The sequence below is a fragment of the Lepidothrix coronata genome, unplaced genomic scaffold (genome assembly GCF_001604755.1).
Source record: "Lepidothrix coronata isolate B3197 unplaced genomic scaffold, Lepidothrix_coronata-1.0 Scaffold11, whole genome shotgun sequence".
Classification (NCBI taxonomy): Eukaryota; Metazoa; Chordata; class Aves; order Passeriformes; family Pipridae; genus Lepidothrix; species Lepidothrix coronata.
In genome coordinates this window covers 6,333,373-6,352,008 of record NW_016690191.1, presented here as the reverse complement: position 1 = coordinate 6,352,008, position 18,636 = coordinate 6,333,373, and the positions used below count along the sequence as shown (strand labels likewise).

Here is an 18,636-nt window from a genome sequence, read left to right as displayed (position 1 = left end):
TTTTTTTTTTTTTTTTGCTTTTTTTTTCTTTTTTGTGTTGCCGTCTCTGTGAACTGCACGTTGGTAGTTTTGGGGCAGTTTGCATGGCAGATGTGTCGGTGGCCACTTGCGATGCCTTTGGGCGTGTGCCAGGGCTGTGGGCTGACATTACTTTACACCGTGACCGGGTCTCCCGGACGAGATGCCAGCGATCACCTGGGGCTGGGGGCAATGTGTTTCGGGTGGGTGTGTTTTTTTCCACCTCCCTAGCTGCACCCAAACAATGGGTTGTAACCGGTTCTACCCCACCACCTCCCCTTCCTCCCCCTCCCCTTCGCCCTCCATCTCCCGCATCTCGTTCCCAGGTTGTAAAATCAAGGCTCTGCGGGCAAAGACCAACACCTACATCAAGACCCCGGTTCGCGGGGAGGAGCCGCTCTTTGTTGTGACGGGCAGAAAGGAAGATGTGGCCATGGCCCGCAGGGAGATCATCTCTGCGGCCGAGCACTTCTCCATGATCCGAGCCTCGCGGAACAAGAATACAGCCCTGAACGGCACCGTTCCCGGCCCCCCGAACCTGCCCGGCCAAACCACCATCCAGGTGCGGGTGCCTTATCGCGTGGTGGGCTTGGTCGTGGGGCCCAAGGGGGCCACCATCAAGCGCATCCAGCAGCAGACGCACACGTACATCGTGACCCCGAGCCGGGACAAGGAGCCGGTCTTTGAGGTGACGGGCATGCCCGAGAACGTGGACCGGGCCCGGGAGGAGATCGAGGCGCACATCGCCATGCGCACCGGCGGCATCATCGAGCTCACGGACGAGAACGACTTCCACGCCAACGGCACGGACGTGGGCTTTGAGCTGAACGGCACGGGCAGCCTCTGGAGCAAGCCCACACCGCCCAGCATCACGCCCACCCCGGGCCGCAAGCCCTTCTGCAACTACCGCAACGACAGCTCCAGCTCGCTGGGCAGCGCCTCCACCGACTCCTACTTCGGGGGCGGCACGGGGGGGGGCGGCAGCGCCCGCCTGGCCGACTACAGCCCCCCGAGCCCGGCGCTGAGCTTCTCCCACAACGGCAACAACAACAACAACAGCGCCAACGGCTACGTGTACGGCGGGGGCGGCGGCGACGTCCTCTCCTCCCCGGACTGCTGCTCCGAGCTGCCCTTCGACTCGCCGCCCGGCTTCGACCTGGCGCCCGCCCCGCCGCCCGGGGCCGCCCTCCTGTGGCCGCAGTTCGAGCGCGGCCCCGCCGCGCCGCCCTCGCCCGCGCCCTCGCCCGCCGCCGCCGCCGCCTTCCCGGGCGCCGCGCCCGCCAATGCCAACCTGGCGCTGCTGGTGAGCGGCCCCCGGCGCGGCGCCGCCCCGCCCCCGGCGCGGCTCTCCCCGCCCCTGCACGGCAGCGCGGCCGGCACCGAGCACCCGCTGGCGCGCCGGGTGCGCAGCGACCCCGGCGGGCGGCTGCTGGCCGCCTCCTACCCGCTGTACGCCAACGGGCTGGGCGCCCACCTGCCCGGGCTGCCCTCCGACTCCTCCGCCTCGTCCTCCTCCTCCTCCAGCTCCTCGTCCAGCTCCTCCTGCTCCTCCTCCGGCGTGCGGCGGAAGGGCAGCCGCGACTGCTCGGTGTGCTTCGAGAGCGAGGTGATCGCGGCGCTGGTGCCCTGCGGCCACAACCTCTTCTGCATGGAGTGCGCCAACCGCATCTGCGAGAAGACGGAGCCGCAGTGCCCCGTGTGCCACAGCGCCGTCACCCAGGCCATCCGCATCTTCTCCTGAGCGCCGGGGGCAGCGGCGGCCGGGCCGGGCAGGGCAGGGGCGGGGGGGGCCGGCGGGGCCGGGGCCGCGCCCGCCAGGGGTGCGGGTACGGCCGAGGGAGGGCTTGGGGGGTGGTGTGACAGCGGGTGCATGCTATAAATAATAACGGGCGACTCCATTCTAGTGCTAGGCTAGTTTTTACACTGTACTTTAATACGAAGCTTCCAAAACTCCCCCCTTTTTTTATAAACAAACAAAACAAAAACCAGAAAAAAAAAATTGAAAGTAGAAGATGCTTATGATGATGACAATGGTGTGTGGACTGTTAGTAAAACGTGCTGGTAGTTCTAGGATGCTTATTACAAAATAATTAAATCTATGGGTGGATACTTTTCTGAATGTTCTTGAAAGGGCAAGAAGTTCCTGTGAAAAACCATGATACTGCAGCTTTATCAGACTTTAAAAAAGAAAAAAGAAAAAAAAACCAACAAAACTGTAACATATCTCTTATATATATTAAAAACGTTTAAAGGTTTTAAAGATAAATTGCATTAATACAGATTGAAGTATTTTATTCTTTTTTGACTTGAAAAATTATATTTCATATTGCAAAGATGTTTACAAGTATTTTAATTTAAGTTCAGTGAACTTTTTGTAGCTGGGTTAAATCTTTTTTATTTTAGTATGGCCTTATGGCAAAGAACACTGTATTATTTTAATATCACACAATTGTGAACGGAATTACAAACCATAAAATGTGTAATGCTTTGAACAGTATTCTGTTGGGATGGAGATTTTATAGGTTCAGAAAAAAAATCTTTTAAATCTGCTTCACCCAGCATATTTTCTATTCAGTGATATAAAGCATATTTTATTCTATATTATTACAAAAATGGAAATGTATAAACATATGTCAAAAGGAACTGTTGAAGCTTTCTAACATTTGTATAAATAGAATTCAGTGGAAATTACAAAAATTCTGTTGCACCACTATAGTTTTAGTATTTCTATTTTAATACATTTGTTTACCACTTGTTTATGTATATGTAGGTGACGTTACTTGAGCTTAAATGTACTTTACTGAGCAAAGTTTAAAAACAAAGTATATTTTATTTTATGATAAAGGGCCTTTAACCTCATGGTCAAATACTAATATTATATTTGCTGAGACAAGATTTGAAATTGTATCAAGAGTTTTATTTTTCTGACATTTAAAGTTCTACATAATAAAAGTAAAACTTAAGTAATGGTGCTACTTCATGTTTTTTTAAGTATTTCTATATAAATAAAATAAAATATTGCAGAAAAAAAGGTACTCTGTGTGGTGATTTGATTTCATGTACTGAGAGTTTCTTCTGGAATTTTTGTTTCCTGCTTGTACCAGGAAAACACTGGGAGCTTAAACTGTGTCATGTTAATGTTGTTGGAACTCTTTAGCTTGTGCTGGCTTCCAGAATAATCCTGCCAGCAATCATACCTTATAACATGTTTTTAAGGAAAAAAATTATTTAGTTTTTTTTAATATGTGGCATATTGCTGGAGTTTTCCACATTGAAAAATACTATTTATTCACAATTTTTAGTCATGAAAAATCCTTGGGTTTGTGTGAATTGTTACTTTTAGCAGATAAAGCATATGTAAGAAACAGAGCTGACAGCTGACTTAGCTTTGAGAGCTGGAAGCAGAGAGTGGGGGAGGCTCCTTTGCTGCCATGTGCTGATGCAGGGCTGCATCCTGCGGGTCCTGGCTCTGCCATGCCTGGAGGCCTCAGGACCTCATCCCAAACTTGGTGTTTGTAGAGTGGAACAAGGGCTGCAGCAGCCTCCCTGAGTTCCTCACAGTGCTTCTTGGTATTTGGCAGTTGTGGTTGTGGTAATTGGTGTTGACAAGCTTATTTGAATAAAAAATTTATTGCCGTGTAAAGTTGGTTTGCTTTTGATGGTGCCCGCAGTGGTGTTGGGGTGAAGGAAGTGCAGCCGCTCTCTGCCTGACGAGCCCAAGGACCCACCAGGCAAACCCCGCAGGACTTGTGCTGCTGAGTGTAGTCAGTGTGTTTGAATGAACTGGCTCTTGGCTGAAGTGTGTTAGAGCAAATTGCAGAAGGTGCTGCACATCACTTTAAAATGTTTCTCTTTGAGTTTGCCATTGCCCTTTTCATTGGGTGAGTGAAAACAACAAAGCAAGCACAAAGTGTGTAGCGTATTTCATATGTTTTACTTTGTGCTTAGCAGTGTATGGCAGAGCTGCTCTCCTCCGATCTCCTTTATGGACTACAGAGCTGCTGGTTGGGTGGGAAGGGGGAGGAGGGAGGATGCGGCAGGGGATGATGGGATCTCTTTGTTTGATTTGATTTGATTTTTGCTTCTTTCATTGAACTGTGATTGTGGTATCATCTGATTTACAGAGTTAAAATCCCTCGCTGAGTGTTGCACTTGGCTCAGGAATCTTGTCATTTTGGATGGGGGGAAAAAAACCCCCCACCACAGTGCTGTGGAAAAGCTTCCAGAGAGTGGCAGAGAAGGTGTGCTTAAATACATATGTGGTACAGCCACTGAAAAAACCCCTTGGCAAAACTGGTCACTTTAAAGGGATCAGGACGTTTAAGTCCATGTGTATATTTTTTTAATGATAAGTGTTTAGAAAATGCACTTAAGATGCATCAATCAATTTCTCATTTCATTGTAAACATCCTGTGCTGTTTTCTGGGAAAAGTTGTGAAAACGGCTATAAATAAAAAGGTGAATTTGATCATCACTTGGCTTGATTTTCAAGCTTAGTGAAACTGAAAGGTAAATAAGATGAACAAAAAGTGAAAACTAAATTCTCCTCCTTTTATCCCCCCATAATGTACAATCCTGTATGTCTCCATGGTGTTTGCAGCAGTGTTATGGATACTGTGAGCAGCCAATGTGACTCTGGAGAGCAACCCCTGTGCAGCAGCTCAGCGAATGCCCCAGCCTGGCCCACTGACTCTGTCAGTGAATGCAACTGGCCTCCTCATCCACAGTTGTCTTGCAGGAGTTGTTTTCTTTACCAGACTGTGGCTGAAACAAAGGCACTCCCCTCCTGGTCCATGGCTCTGAGTGCCTTTTCAGCCTCTCTATGCTGCTTCGCTCCCTTTGCTTGCTCTATGTGTGTGTCGTCTCGAGATGGGAAGATGGGCTGTAGTGCCTTAAAAACTGATTGTGTTCGTTCCTCTTTGTGAATTATTTTGTCTACAGAGGGACCAATCTGGATTACTCTTGCTTTGGCATCCAGTGATGCAGTGAGTGCCTTTTGCCCTGCCTTCCAAGCTTGCATGCCCTGTGGTGGTGGCAGAGCCGGCGGGCTCAGCACCACTCACCCACCTGAGGCACCTCAACTGCCCAGAGCCTCCAGCTGCCCACAGGGCAAGTGCATTCCCCCTTCTCTGTTGGAGGACATTTCAGGTTGTACTGGCACTCGTAGTGTCCATTGCATTTGGTCTTATTGCTTGCTGAGTTGTAGTGATGTGGCCTGAACCCAGATCTGCTCCCAGTGGTAGGGTGTAAATCCCTCATCCTTGGCTGGCAGAAACGAGCACATGGGAGCAGGGACAGCATGGGGAAGAACCTGCAGGCTGCCCAAGTGCGCTGCCCCCCAGATTTATGCCACAGGTCAGTCTCTTGGACCGCAGGGGCCATAAATCAGTGCAGAATTTGTCCCAGGGTCGGGGGCCATATGGTGTGTGGGAGCAGGAGAGGGAGAGTGATGCCCGCGCCAAAGGAGAATAAAGACCTGTGTTTGGGGCCGGAATATTTCAAAGCCTGAGAAAGGGGCAAAGTTCAGTTTCTAATTGAGTGCTTTGAAATATATAGATGTATATGGTCAATGTTTATCTTCCAGAACAAAGCTCACTTTGTTTTTCAAATGTTTGTGTGTTGGTGCTGAGAACTGTTCCTGGGGGTCTCCAGCACGAGAGGCTCCTCTGGGGCTGCTGGGGGTGTGGGTGCCCCCGGCGTGTGTCAGCAGCCTGGCCCTGCCGTCCCAGACGCCTGCTTGGAGGCATTGGTGAGTATTTGTGGGGTTTCCTGTCTTTGCTAAGGTACTTGTATGGCTCCCAGTGCGTGTACACATCATTATCTCAAACCAGTGTACATTTACATTTGTAAGAATTATTATATACAAAGTCCTGAGCTTAATTATTCCTCTGTCCGTATCTTGTACTCCACAGAATTTGCATAACAATCAGACATCAAAGCCAGAACCCTTTACTGGAAGAAAGGTCTTTCAGCTATATTATTTTAATAAAATAAATTATAATGATCAATTTAATCTAAATTTACTCTTTAGATTTTTTTTTCCTGCAAATCCATTGAAATTAGAGTTAAAAGCAAACTTTAAATTTAGTAGCGAGAATCTAGTACAATAAGGTATTTAAATTAAATTGCTTTTTGTTTGATATTTTTCACTCCTTTCTGCCAACCCCCTCACCCATCTTTTTTTCTCCATTCTCCTTTTCTTGCCATTTTGGAAGTTGAAATGATGCTTTGCTGTCATTGAAGTGAATGTGGATTCTGCTGCTGAAAGAGCACACTGGTGAGTATTGCATTTAATTGATCTAGAAATAGTAAAAAGGAATTATTTACCCTGGCTCTGCTTATTTGTGTTTCCTGTAACTTGAGTTGTCTCTCAAGTAGAGATGATTTAATTAGAGAACAAAGACTGTTTTAAGTCTAAAGTAGTTAAGAGATGCTTCAATCTGTATAATCATTTGCATTTCTAGTTTACCTGTTTATGATAGTCTATCTGGCAAATGCCAAAGGGCCCAAGTTTGCAGGTGAATACACACTCTATCCAACGGTGAGTGATGTGGAAAGACACTCATAACTACTCTGTTCTCTTGCTTTGTACTCAGAAAAATATATAGATATATACATAGGTGTGACCATATATTCAGTATGTACTTTTGTATGCAATTGACTGCACAAAGTCCTCCAGAAAAATAAAAAATTAGAAAGACTTTTTCTTTTCAGTGCATTAATGTTAACACCAACTTGCTGTAATACTACAAAAACTTTTATTGTATTACTTAATATTAAGGATTTTAATGAAGCTTTCACAGTTGGATATGTAAAATAATTACATCTCATCTAATTTCTAACCTTGATTAAAAAGTAAAAAGCTTATTCAGTTTTAATTTTAGTGAATTAGGTGGTATCACGATGTGCTTATATAGTGATGAAGCAGTACCAGAAATATTTAAGCATTTGGTATCTGGATTATTCTTTAATGTTATCTGTACATATGTAGCATGTGAAACTCTGACTGTGCCCCAGGTATATACATGCATAAATGGACAATATTGTGAGCACCACGTAGCCCTGATCTTTTAAGATTTGTGCAGTCTTTGTAAATAGCATCTATCATGTGATGTTGAATTTTTGGCCTTAAAGAATATCAGCTGGGTCTGTGGCTACAGAAACCACCAGTATCTGCCCTGGGCTGCATTTTTCTGAGTTTGGCGCTCCATGAAACCAATAGCAGAAGCCCCCCTTGATCAGGATTTAGTTCTCCCCATAAATTAAACTCTGCCAAATAAGGTTTGTTTGCATATAGAAACTTATCCAAGGCACACAGATAGTATTTCTCCCAAATGTGGGTTTGCTGGTTCTTTTTGGCAGGGAATTTTTTCGCCATATCTTTTGTAACAACTTATAGATCTCCACTGGCAAGACGATCACTGAGTAAGAAAATCAGTCAGTTAAATACTTTCATACTAAATGCATCTTGTGCCTTTGCCACAACAAATGTGATTGATTAGCTGTCTCGAGAAATTTATAGCCTTTGATAAGATTGCACCAAGGGAAGTGCTTTGTTAGTTTTAAATGTAGAACAAAAAGAGATTTTTGATGTTCCTCGTTACTGGTTTTCCACTTGTGATGGAGATAAAATACAGTAAAGTGTTTTTTCCTCTTACGTACAAGGGCTCTTCTGCCTTTCATACCTGGTAGAACTGTGTGGCCCACTTTGTATTAGTATGAATGGCAGTTGCCTTGTGAATGTGATGGCCATGAATGGGTGAATAGTCTGTAGTCTCCTATTTTGTCCTTTGTCTTTATGTTTTATTCACTTTTACCCTCTACAAAAGAGCTTTAATTTAGATCTGAGACAACAGTGGCGATGCTCCAGTTCATTATAGATCTAGTGGCAGTTTTATTTCATTTTGATGTTCTTTATATTTTGATGCGTGTACTAAACAGTAGAAGCTATTTTAATCAAAAGAAAATTTCAATGAGAGCATGACCTATAAATAGTGGCTTTGTAAGAGTCACAAAAGTTTCTGTTACACATTTGGAAATTATTTCCACGACTTAACTGCAAAGGGCAAGTAAATCACCCCCTTTTTAAGAGTTAGAAAAAGGGGTGTTTTTCAGGATCTTTAGTTCTGTTACTGAGTCATTGTATCATCTCGGCTAATTAATTTCACCTTTTATATGCTTCAGGATTTCCATCTGTGAATGAACTAATGACACCTACTTACAGCCAGTATTGTGAAGATTAATTAATTGACATTATTGAAGTATCCTGAGGTGGAAGTCCTAATGTAAGTACAAAATATGATTACTGATACTTTCTAATTAATCAGTTCACAGTAGCCACCATGTGGAATCATATTGGTTTAGAGCAAACAAACACTGGATTATATTTGAAATCTCTGGGTGTTTTTTTCAGATTTCTGTTTTTACATGTTATTTGAATCATCTTTTTCAGCAAGTGTAAGAATCTCCCTTCCTCCTGTGGCTCTTACAGGGCACGTGGGCTTGACTTAGAAGAAATATGTGATCCTAGCGTTACACGTATTGTCCTTGCAGGCTTTGTTGCAGATACAGAAAGGCAACTTCAGGTTGCAATTTTCTTGCCTCCTCTGGTGTAACATTACTAACACTTTAAATGTGATGCCCTTTTTAAGTGGAGATTAAAATGTTAGTGTTATGAAGGAGCGAACAGCACGGATCTAGTAATCCCTGTGCATTGGCTGGATGTCACTGAACATGAAGAAGGAGGGGAGGAGCAATGTCTTACGTCATGAGGCATCGGGAGGGAACTGATGTTGTGAAATTGTTCATAATTTATACGGATAATAAATTCCATTCTTACTCCTCAGGCTGGGATGCTGTTTGCACAATGATATGCCTACAACTGTGCAAATCTTAGGCCACGTGTTTAAAAATGGCAAGAATAGCTGGAAACAGTGGAATTTGTCTGTACCTAACTTTTTGTAGTTTTGAGTACAGAGTTGACAAAAAAGGTGAATGTAGTTGCTGCCTGTATTGCTTTCCAGAGACCAGTCACATTACTAAATGACTTGATCCACCTTTAGTTGGAAATAGAAGTCATAAGATATTTTCTGGAATTATTTGCAACTGTTGCACAAATGCAGACAAGGATTCACAAGTTTCACAAGCATTCATATTTCTTTCTCCTTATGTCATTTCTTTAAAAAAAAAGTCAATCACGTGCAATTATGAAACTGCTTTGCGTCTGACACAGATGAAGATGTTTTCAGGCCACAAAAATGTAACTTTCTATGAGTAATTTAAATTAAAACCCCACTCCAGCAGAACATGTCCTCAATCTTTGGAGTCACATGGTTCTTGGAAAGCTCTTTCTTGGCTGTGCAGGAGGTCACTCTTTTAAGGAGAGAGTCTGTGCACCAACGTGCAGTGCTGCTAATGAGAGGAATTTCACACTTCTCCCTCCGACACAAGCTCTGTGTTCATCCTGCCAGCTGCTGCCTCTGAAGGACTTGGTATTAGATGTTATAATGAGTGCTGGGCTTTCACCAAGCCAGTGCAGCAACATGCTGTAGCTTTAGCTGCAGAGGTGGCTTCTAGAAGGTAGGGTCACCCACTCTGAAAAAATAAAAAGTATTTAAAAGTGGGGTCTCCTGTTTGTCTCTGGGAACATCTCTGCTCTATGGCTGTCCTTCCTTTCCCCAATGGCGATTTTCAAGCCAAACATGCCTTTCATCATCGCTCTGGCTTAGCAGCAAAGTTGTCTGTTGATAATAGCAGGCTTTACTTCTTCCCCAGCTAACTGGTAGTCAGGCAGCCAAAGAATGGCCTATCCAAAATTAGGATATGCTCAATGTACCATCCGCTGGTGTTGTTCCCATCAGCCTAATTACATGACTTTTGGGTCAGACAATGTCTCATTGTGTGGCCCTTGGCAGCTACAGGACGCCTGATGCTGCATGAATGTCTAATGTGGAGTTTGATGGCTACGACTGAGGCTGCAGTTCCACACTGGAATTGAAAACATCCGTGTAGTTTCCATAGAAAACCAGGTCAATGGTACTTCCATAAACCATTGGCCCCAGGGAAAGCTGTTGGTTGCCTGTTGCCTGTACAAATCCATGCAGGGTGAGCAGTTTATGGTGCATTTCTCTTTCAGGTAAATGACAATTAATGAGTCAGATTGATTTAGCCTTTATTGACTTGTTTCAGAATCCTAATTTATGGCAGGAACCATCCCTTATCAATTTATCTCTCTCTTTTCTTCTGTTTTGTGCATTTAAGAACACTTGTGAGGTATCTTATGAACACTGCAAGCATAATGAATGTGGCTTTGTATCGGTAGGTTAAAAAAATCTTTTTATGTTGTCTTTGACTGCAAAAATTTTTGGTAGAACTACCCTATCTTTACAATGCTTCCTGTAAAAATCTGCCTTTTTTACAGGCAAAAAAGAGGTATGAATGTAAAAGGCAATTCATTGTAGATGAAGGCTGTAATATGCTTGTTCATTTCAAAGGAGGATGTATAACTAATTACATTTTAATTGAATCTCTAACGTCAACAGCTGTTTTTAAGGGATCTTTTTAAGCTACATTTATTTTTAGTATTGTTTAAGATCATCTTTCTTTGCACGCATCTCCCTTCATGCATTATTGCCCTTTAAAAAGTTTTTCCTCTTTTAAAGTATCAACAAAAGCTAGCATATATTAAAGACTAAGCTGGTAAAATTTGGTTTTAAGATGCTGGGTATGACTTTTCTGTGTAGAGAGGAAAAAAATGTGACACCAGCAAAATGTCCTTTGTTCTCTTTTTCTCCCAGAAGTAAAAGGTTCCAGTTCCAGACCAAACTGCCAAGGCCAGTTCTCATCTGCCGGTGGTTTATCTTGGCTGGCCGTTATCAATTCTTCTTCAAGGCAGCTGCTAATTACAGTAACAGCACAACTATCTCTTCAGACTGAGTGAGCCACACTGATTTAGTCCTTCCCCCACTAAATTAACAACAGCATCAGTGAATCTAACTGCTTTTCATATGAAAAAAACATATCCATACTTGGGCTTGGTTCTGCTGATTTTCCCGGAACTTGTGTGAGCCCATAAAGCTTCAGGTGTCATTGTGGCTTCTTAGTGTTCTTGGTTTTTAATTTCCAACCTGGATCACCCAGAAGCAGGGGTGAAGGAAAAAGACTTTGCTCAGCCTGTATAAACTTGGAAACTCTTCCATGGGAACCACCAGTTCCTGCTGTCTCCCAGCGCTGCAGGACTTTGGGATGAGCTCTGTGTCAGCATTAGGGTCAGAGCCACACCGGTGAGCTCAGTCCTTGGCCTGGCAAGTTCCAGCTCTGTTGCTCACTGTCTCTGCTCCCAGGGGACACAGCTGTCCCCGCTCCACTCCACTGCCACCAGAGCAGCTGCACTGTGCCTGTGGAGGAAGGAGCTGAGTGCTCACTGCAGAGCAGCTCCCCACAGTCCAGCTCAGTCCCCCCAGCACCCTGTAGGCATGGCTGTGGTACTGCTGTGCGTGTCTCATCCATGGTAAAATCCTTTAGGGGCATCTCCCAGCCCTGTGAAGCAGTGAAACCCACCCTCTGCTCTGATCAGAGGGTTTGGTTCATGTCACGGTGTGTTTGCAGGAAGCCTGTGTCTTGCTGATCACAAGCTGTTCTTTCCCTACACTTGCTGGGATTCCTGCAGCTATAGGATTAACCCAGAGAAAAGATACCCTCTGTGATCTCCTCTGCCCCCCCATCACCTCTCCTCTTGCTGAACTGGATGTTTTTGCATGATTCGGAGTCTTGAGCACTCCAGAAATGGAGGGAATTATTTGAGAGGTGATTGCTGTATTGCTGTGCAGGAATATGTAGCTGATATTGGTTTACTATTTTCTGTATAATTCTGTAATTATTTTGTAATTCTGTAAATTCTGCTCTAATTTTCTGTAAACATCAAAGCCCAATAATCATGAGAGCCCTGTGTTGGTTTTGGAAGGTAGTTCCATTGGGGATTGGAATAGTAGTGTAGTTGCTAAAATAGCATAAACAATAAATAAGAATTCATTATCTCTTGCAGAAAACTGGCCAGTAGGTTCAGAAAGACTTGACATCTGAGGCTAAGGTAATAATGGATGTAGTGGCAGTAAAATAATGGCAAATCACAAAAATGGGTGAATCTTCTAGTTAACACCTGCAAATGCACAGTAATTATGTTTTCAGTGGGAAATGGAGCTTTGTGAGACCAGTGATTTGCAAGAGCAGAGTTGGCTCCTTGTATTTTAGTGTTAAATTTTTCTTCTCTCCTTATAAGTGGACTGCATCTAATTTTGATTACATTAGGCAAGCATAAATCACAGTTAACACTGGCGACATCACTATAATTGCAAAGTATCTGGAGTCAGTGTATTTGAGAGAAAATCAGACCTGTTTGGTCAGATTCCTCAGAGGGGGAGTCTCTGAAAGCAGAGCAAATTCACATGAGTGATAGAAACTATCCCAATCCCAACGCTGCTGTAAATGAAAGCTGAATCTGACTAGTTTAGTGCCATGGCTGGAATAGGATTTTTGATGGAGCATGCAACAGCTCTTACAACAAAAATATCTTTTATTTCAATAGTGCAAAGCAGTCAGAAACACTGAAATATATGGTGTTCCTTCAGTGTTGTGAAGGACACTCTGATGTCCACTTCTGATGGATGGGTCAGCCATTCCTGGAGCAGCTCAAACCATTTTAATGAACTGATGGGGTAACTGAGACTAAAAATAATCCTTGGGGAGCTTGATTTAGCAATTAAATAGGGAATTAGTCTTGGCTTGCTGTATTAGGGTGCTGTGAAGATAAGCTGACTGCCACTAAAACATGCTTAAAATTCTGGATTGGAGAGCACAATAGAAATGTGAAGTATCTCGTTATGTTAGATGCTGTGAAATTAGCACTGTGGTTTATCCCTAGCATTTATCAATAATTTCTCTGTACTGGGGCAGAGAAACAGATTCAGTAAGAAACATGCCACAGTTGGGCTGACAGAGCCTGCAGTGAAACAGCATTTTGATTTGTTAGGCTCTCAGAACTTTGCTTAATGTGTTACTACTTCTTTGTATTAGGGCTGATTGAATCACATAAAACTGAATTCCAGGAGCTGAATAGCTACATGGCATTGTATTAGGAGACGTACCCATCACTCCAGGATTGCTTTCCTGTTGTCAACAACACGTGGTGCATGCCAACAGCCACTCTGTATCAGGGATGCTCTTCTGTGTCTGGGAAACTGCACTATAGTTTGTGCAAGATAAGCATGTCTTGCATGCTGGCTAATTGAAAAGTTGTGTAACTTGACTGGTGTAATTTTCAATAATATTTACCAGTGGATTCCATATATTGACTTTTAGACCTACTGTCATGTTGGATTACTATCAGATAATAATTGCAATTTTTAAATTTGTTTTTGTGTGTTTTTGCAGGTAACACTTGTTTAGCAGAGAGGCATGCAGAAAAGTCCTGCATGGTGTTTTATCCAGCCTCTCTCCTACCTTTTGCCTCACCGGTCACAATCATGTACAGACAAACTGCAGCAGATGAATTGTGCAGAGAGATGGTGAGGATTTGCCCTGATGCATTGAAACAGAGTTTGAGAAGTCATGCCAAGCTATCTGAGCCAGCACGTGCCTTCTTTCTGACCTCAGTGGATCTAGGCTTTTTCTGCCATGTACATTTGCTGACTGACAGCAAGGAAATGTTTTGTTGCCTGTGCGCTCACACACGTGAGGCTTCACGGAGCAGGTGTGTTTGTTCTGTGTGGCTGATAATTTGGGAATATGTGTTGTCTCCGTCAGAAACACGCTTTTCCTGCTGTGAGGGCTATTCAGGTTATCTGTGTATAATACCATGAGCTAGAAGAGAAAGGGAATTTGCGCCCTTTGAAGAAACTCCTCCAGATTCTCTTCGGTCTCTCTTCAGTGTGATACACTACTATTTACATTCTTTATTATCTCTTTTCCCCAGCTCTTGCTCCAGTCTTTCAGGCAGTTAAGAGTCTGGCTTTGGGCTTGCTGGGGGATGCAGATTTTCATTTCAACATGTTACTGGATTTTTTGGTTCTGGAGCAGAAGCCAGCCTGTCTCACAGCAGCTCCTTTTTGCATTAGACCCTGTCAGGTCTCTCCTGCACTGATGCACTGATTAAAAGCTTAGTTATTTATTCATTTCCTCTTCACTATCTTTAGGTATATGCCTGGACTTAGGAATGATCAGTCATGTTTTTTTCATCTTGCCTCGCTCTTTTTGTTCTCCTATATCAGGATGGGAAATCATGGTGTAGGTACCGGATTCACCCCTGGAAACCAGTGTTTTTGACTCATTTATCTGTACAAATTATCTTTCTGGATTATCTTTTCTGATTTTCTGGTTAAAACAGGCTAAGATTGAAGACTCCATGCCCTTCTTTTTTTCCTTACTGACTCACAAAAATATAGCAGAACTTTTCCATTTGCAGGCCTGACAAGCAGCTACCTGACTGTGTGGAACACTTGCAGGCACAAAGCGAGAAGCAGAGGTTGGGGAAGAGAACTGGGTGGAATAAAACTTTTGAATCCAGATGTTCCAGTCACACAGGGAGATGTGTTTTGTTTCTGAGAAATGAGCATTTGCAATCACTGAGATAATCTGCTGGTACCTATCTAGACAGGTGCTGCTAAACCTCCTAAATTCAAATAGTTTAATTTTGAAGGAAAACCTACTGGTACAAACCAGTCTGAAGACACCTTTCTGCATGCAAATGGGAAAGGGGGGGTCTTATTTAGAAGCACAAATGTAACAGACAGAGCAAAATGGGGGAAAGTGAAAATATACTGGAAAAGCAACACAGAGGGAAGAGCCAAGTGTCAAGTAAAGAGCCTTTTTTGGAGAATTTGCAGTGTTATGGCTGCACTGAGGACCACTAGCACTGCTCTCTAAAAGCTACTTGGTTATTGGAAATGAAGGGGAAATTCCCTGTCAGATCAATTGGTGCTTTAGATGGCACTTTCCATGTTGTAAATTTAATTTGCTTTCTTTTTTTTTTAGGATAAAATTTGATTAAACTCCAGGCAATTCCTTAGAATTTGAAGAGAACATATGCAACACAGCACTGGGACATGGTATGTTTTCACAGGTGTTGTGATCATTAATGAGGGGCTGTTCATGATGCAGGTTATCACCTGGTGATATAAATATGATCTGAATCAAGACGCACGGCGCAATCACACTTCTGTCAAATTAGCCAGGATGAATGATGCAAAGTTGATGCAGCTTTATGTTTTCAGATTAGCTTTATGCCTGCTGTGGGAGGACAGCTGACAGTGAGCCAGGCAAGGTTAGCAGCTGATCTGGTGTAAAGTCTTCAGTGCAGAGTCACCCCATTAAAAATGTTAAAAGAAGTATGCAAAGTGAATTTGATTGACCCAGTGCTTTCCATCCAGTGGTCACAACATTGTGTAATGCCATAAAAGCAGATTTAGCTTCTCTTTAGGTCACCAGCACAGCTCCCTGAGGTTGTTTTCCTGGACCTAATCAGGGGCTTGGGCAACCCCAGTCTGAGCTCAGCATGTTGAGGGGCAGCCTGGCAGGTGCAGTGTGGGAGGAGGACTGGTTGTGGCTATGTGTGGAGAACCCCAAATTGCACTTGTACATGAATTGTGGAGAAGCAGTTGGTTTGGGGTTGATGTTTTTTTCTAGGTAAGTGTATGCAAGTTATAATTCTGAAAAGATACCTGTTTCCAGTACAAGCTAGAGAAGAATGAGCTCCCCTGAAATGGCAGGATTTTTGTTAAAGATAGTTGCATTCCCTGGAGCCAGCTGTTAAAATCTCTGCTGATTTCCAAATGGGCATTAAAGGCTTTCTCCACCCAGCTCTGTCTCACCTCTGTGCCTCCTACCTGCATCCTCTGGCTCCAAAAGAAGCCCAGAGCTGAGGGAATGGATATCCCATGTGTGATCACTGAGCCCAGCACGTTACTGTTCATTCTCTCAAAAATGAAAAGTCATTAAAAGTAAAGATGATGGATAAGTGGTGTTTAATCGAGAACTGTCTTTAAGTGGGTTCAATTGTGAAGTAGCAAAGGGTTAGAGAGGCTAATTTCCTTATAATAAATGGGTCCACTTAAATTTGGTCATCAGAAAAGGGTAATCCATGTGTTGTGGAATAAGGAAACATCACTGCTAAAGAAGCAGAGCATTGATTTCCAGTGGTTTTCCCCAATTTTAATATTTGTGTAAGGAGGGGTAGGTCTCCTTTCTACACAAAAGCCAATTTGGAACAAATAGAGAAGTTAGAAATACTGGTGCAGTTTTGTAACCCCCTTGAGTGTGGCCTTGATGCCACATTTCTGTGTGGTTTCTCCCCTCAGTGCTCGGTCAGTCAGGATCTGTGATCACCCACTGCTGCACAGCAGGCTGGTGGAGGCCACGGGGAAAGGGGCTGCTCTGGAATTGCACCTGAGGTACTTTTCATGTTGTTTATGCTTATTACTGATAGGAGTAAGTGAAGAGGCTTCACAATCTTCTGTTGCTGCAGCTTTGGTCAAATGGTTCCATATGTGACTGCGTTAAAAGTTATTTAACATGAGGTTTGGGGCTTCCCCCCCCCAAAAAAAAAAAAAAAGCAGTGGCTGCAAGAGAAATTTCTCCTTAACAGTTTCTCCAAGGAAGGTGTGTGTTTGTCACATGGCTACTCTTGTTCAAATCTATAAAGAAAAGGGGAAATTGCGGCCAAGGAGGCTCCTGCTTGGAGGTATCAGTCTTTTCTCTTGGTTAGCTGAGGGCTGGAGAGGACTCTTGGTGACTGCCTTCTCTTTCATCTTCTTCATGTCACAAGAAACAACTGCTGGGCAAGGCATTGGTAGAGGACATCTCAGCCATGTGTTTTCTCAGTACAGGGTGGTGTTGACTTCCAAGTTCTCTTTTTCACCCAGAACAATACAGTAACCATTGGTGACAATAACTGAGCTGTATATAGAAGCCAGCTCCTTCCACCTGTCTGCTGAGGAGTATCTTGCTCCAGTGGAGCTGTTCTGACTATCCTGGGAGCCTACATGACATCAGTGAAGTTTTCAGCCATACTGGATGAAAATAATTTTGTGAGAGCATATTAGGCTTGCCTATTAATCTAGAGATGAGCTTTTCTTTGTGATAAATGTAACTTTCCCTTTCCCTCTCTGGAGAATGCATGCCCCTCCTCCCACTGGAGTGGATCAGCACTGGCATCTGTGCAAACCTTCTTGCTCGGGTTTCCCTACTGGGAGTTTTCCACCCTTGCTGCCCACACTGGCTCTCTAGAAACCACCTTTCTTTCAAAATCCCTCAATTAACTGTGAATGGTGCCAGGAAAGAGCCTGACCCCATTATACTTTTTCTGTGCCAAACCTGGTTGCTGGCAGAGGAACTCTCCAGATGGTTCAGCTTTTGCCACTTTTCCTGTTCTTCCCAGATAAGCTGACTGACCCGGGAGTCCACTTGGCCGTGGAATAATTTAAGCTGTACGTAGTCACATGAGAAAAATAAAAGTGAAAAGCCAGTAAAAGTGTGGTTTCTGGGCCAGGCATTAACTGGGCTGTGGCAGAGCTGTTTTCTGGTCCCAGATCTGCTACAACCATCATCTGTAATTTTAGGCAGGTCCGTTAAAGCCTCTGTGTCTGCCTTTCTGGTTTGGTCAAATGGAGGGAGTAGTGCTCCTTCTCGGTCTGATGGCTGTGCTTTCTGTCATCCATCCTTTGAGGCAGGGCTTCTCTTTGTTTAGGGGTTACCCAGCATGACGGTGAGCTGATCTTGCTTGAGGTCTGTGCAATCTCCAGTAATAGTAACACAGACAATCAGTTAACTGACTCAGAAACAAGTATTCAAACAATATGCCTGTGAGCTTTCTCTCTTCATTGGATTTTATTATGATGTGTTCTTGTTTGATTTACTTTATACCTCTAGGAATGTTTATTTAGTTTATTTATGACATTATGGTATTCTTAGAAAACCAGGACACGGTTCTGAGTGGTCAGAAGGATAATTCCTTTATTCTTGTTGCTTCTCATGTAATAATCATAGCCTTTACAAATACCTACTTCAGGCACTGAATGTATTAAAATTCTTGCATAGTTTTTCCTCTCTTAGATATGATGAAATACCTACCCCTGGCTGGCTGGATTTGGACCCTCTGCTTGGGCTGTGACAGCCACATTACTCCACACTCAATGCCACTGTGACTGCCAGACTTCCAGCACGAATAAGAGAACCTGGTTAACAGCAGTAGTATGCACTTTATTTTTCCCTTTCAGAGGTTATATGTGGTGACTGTGTGACTGGAACAATGAGACTAACCTCAGTTTTACAGTAACAAAGCAGCTATGAGCTTTCTGGGTAAAGTATATCTTGACTGACATACAAGTAGCTGTAGCTTTGCTGCACAATGGAGAAAATGACTTCATTTAACAGCTTTCTGTGCCAAGAAAGAAATAAAACAGTTCTGAGAATGTTGAAGATTTTTTTCTTGTTTTAATTTTAAACCTAAAAGAAAAAGCTGTTGCTATATAAGTCCAAGTCAATGGAATATATAAATCTTTAAAAAGGTTTCATAAAGTAATAATGACTTTAGTATATGTACCAAATGAGATTAAAGAGCTACATTTG

At 43.5% G+C, this 18,636-nt stretch overlaps 1 protein-coding gene across 1 annotated transcript; it reads left to right on the top strand.

Moving 5' to 3' along the window:
- Positions 1 to 27: 27 nt before the first annotated feature.
- On the top strand, positions 28 to 2,222 carry MEX3B (mex-3 RNA binding family member B). Its single transcript, XM_017805268.1, has one exon. It carries the CDS (start codon positions 182 to 184, stop codon positions 1,757 to 1,759), a length of 1,578 nt encoding a protein of 525 aa, XP_017660757.1. The 5' UTR covers positions 28 to 181; the 3' UTR covers positions 1,760 to 2,222.
- The last annotated feature ends 16,414 nt before the right edge of the window (positions 2,223 to 18,636 follow it).

Excerpts from the sequence above, each read along its gene's own strand:
- MEX3B (XM_017805268.1), top strand. The coding sequence starts at position 182 with ATGCCAGCGATCACCTGGGGCTGGGGGCAATGTGTTTCGGGTGGGTGT.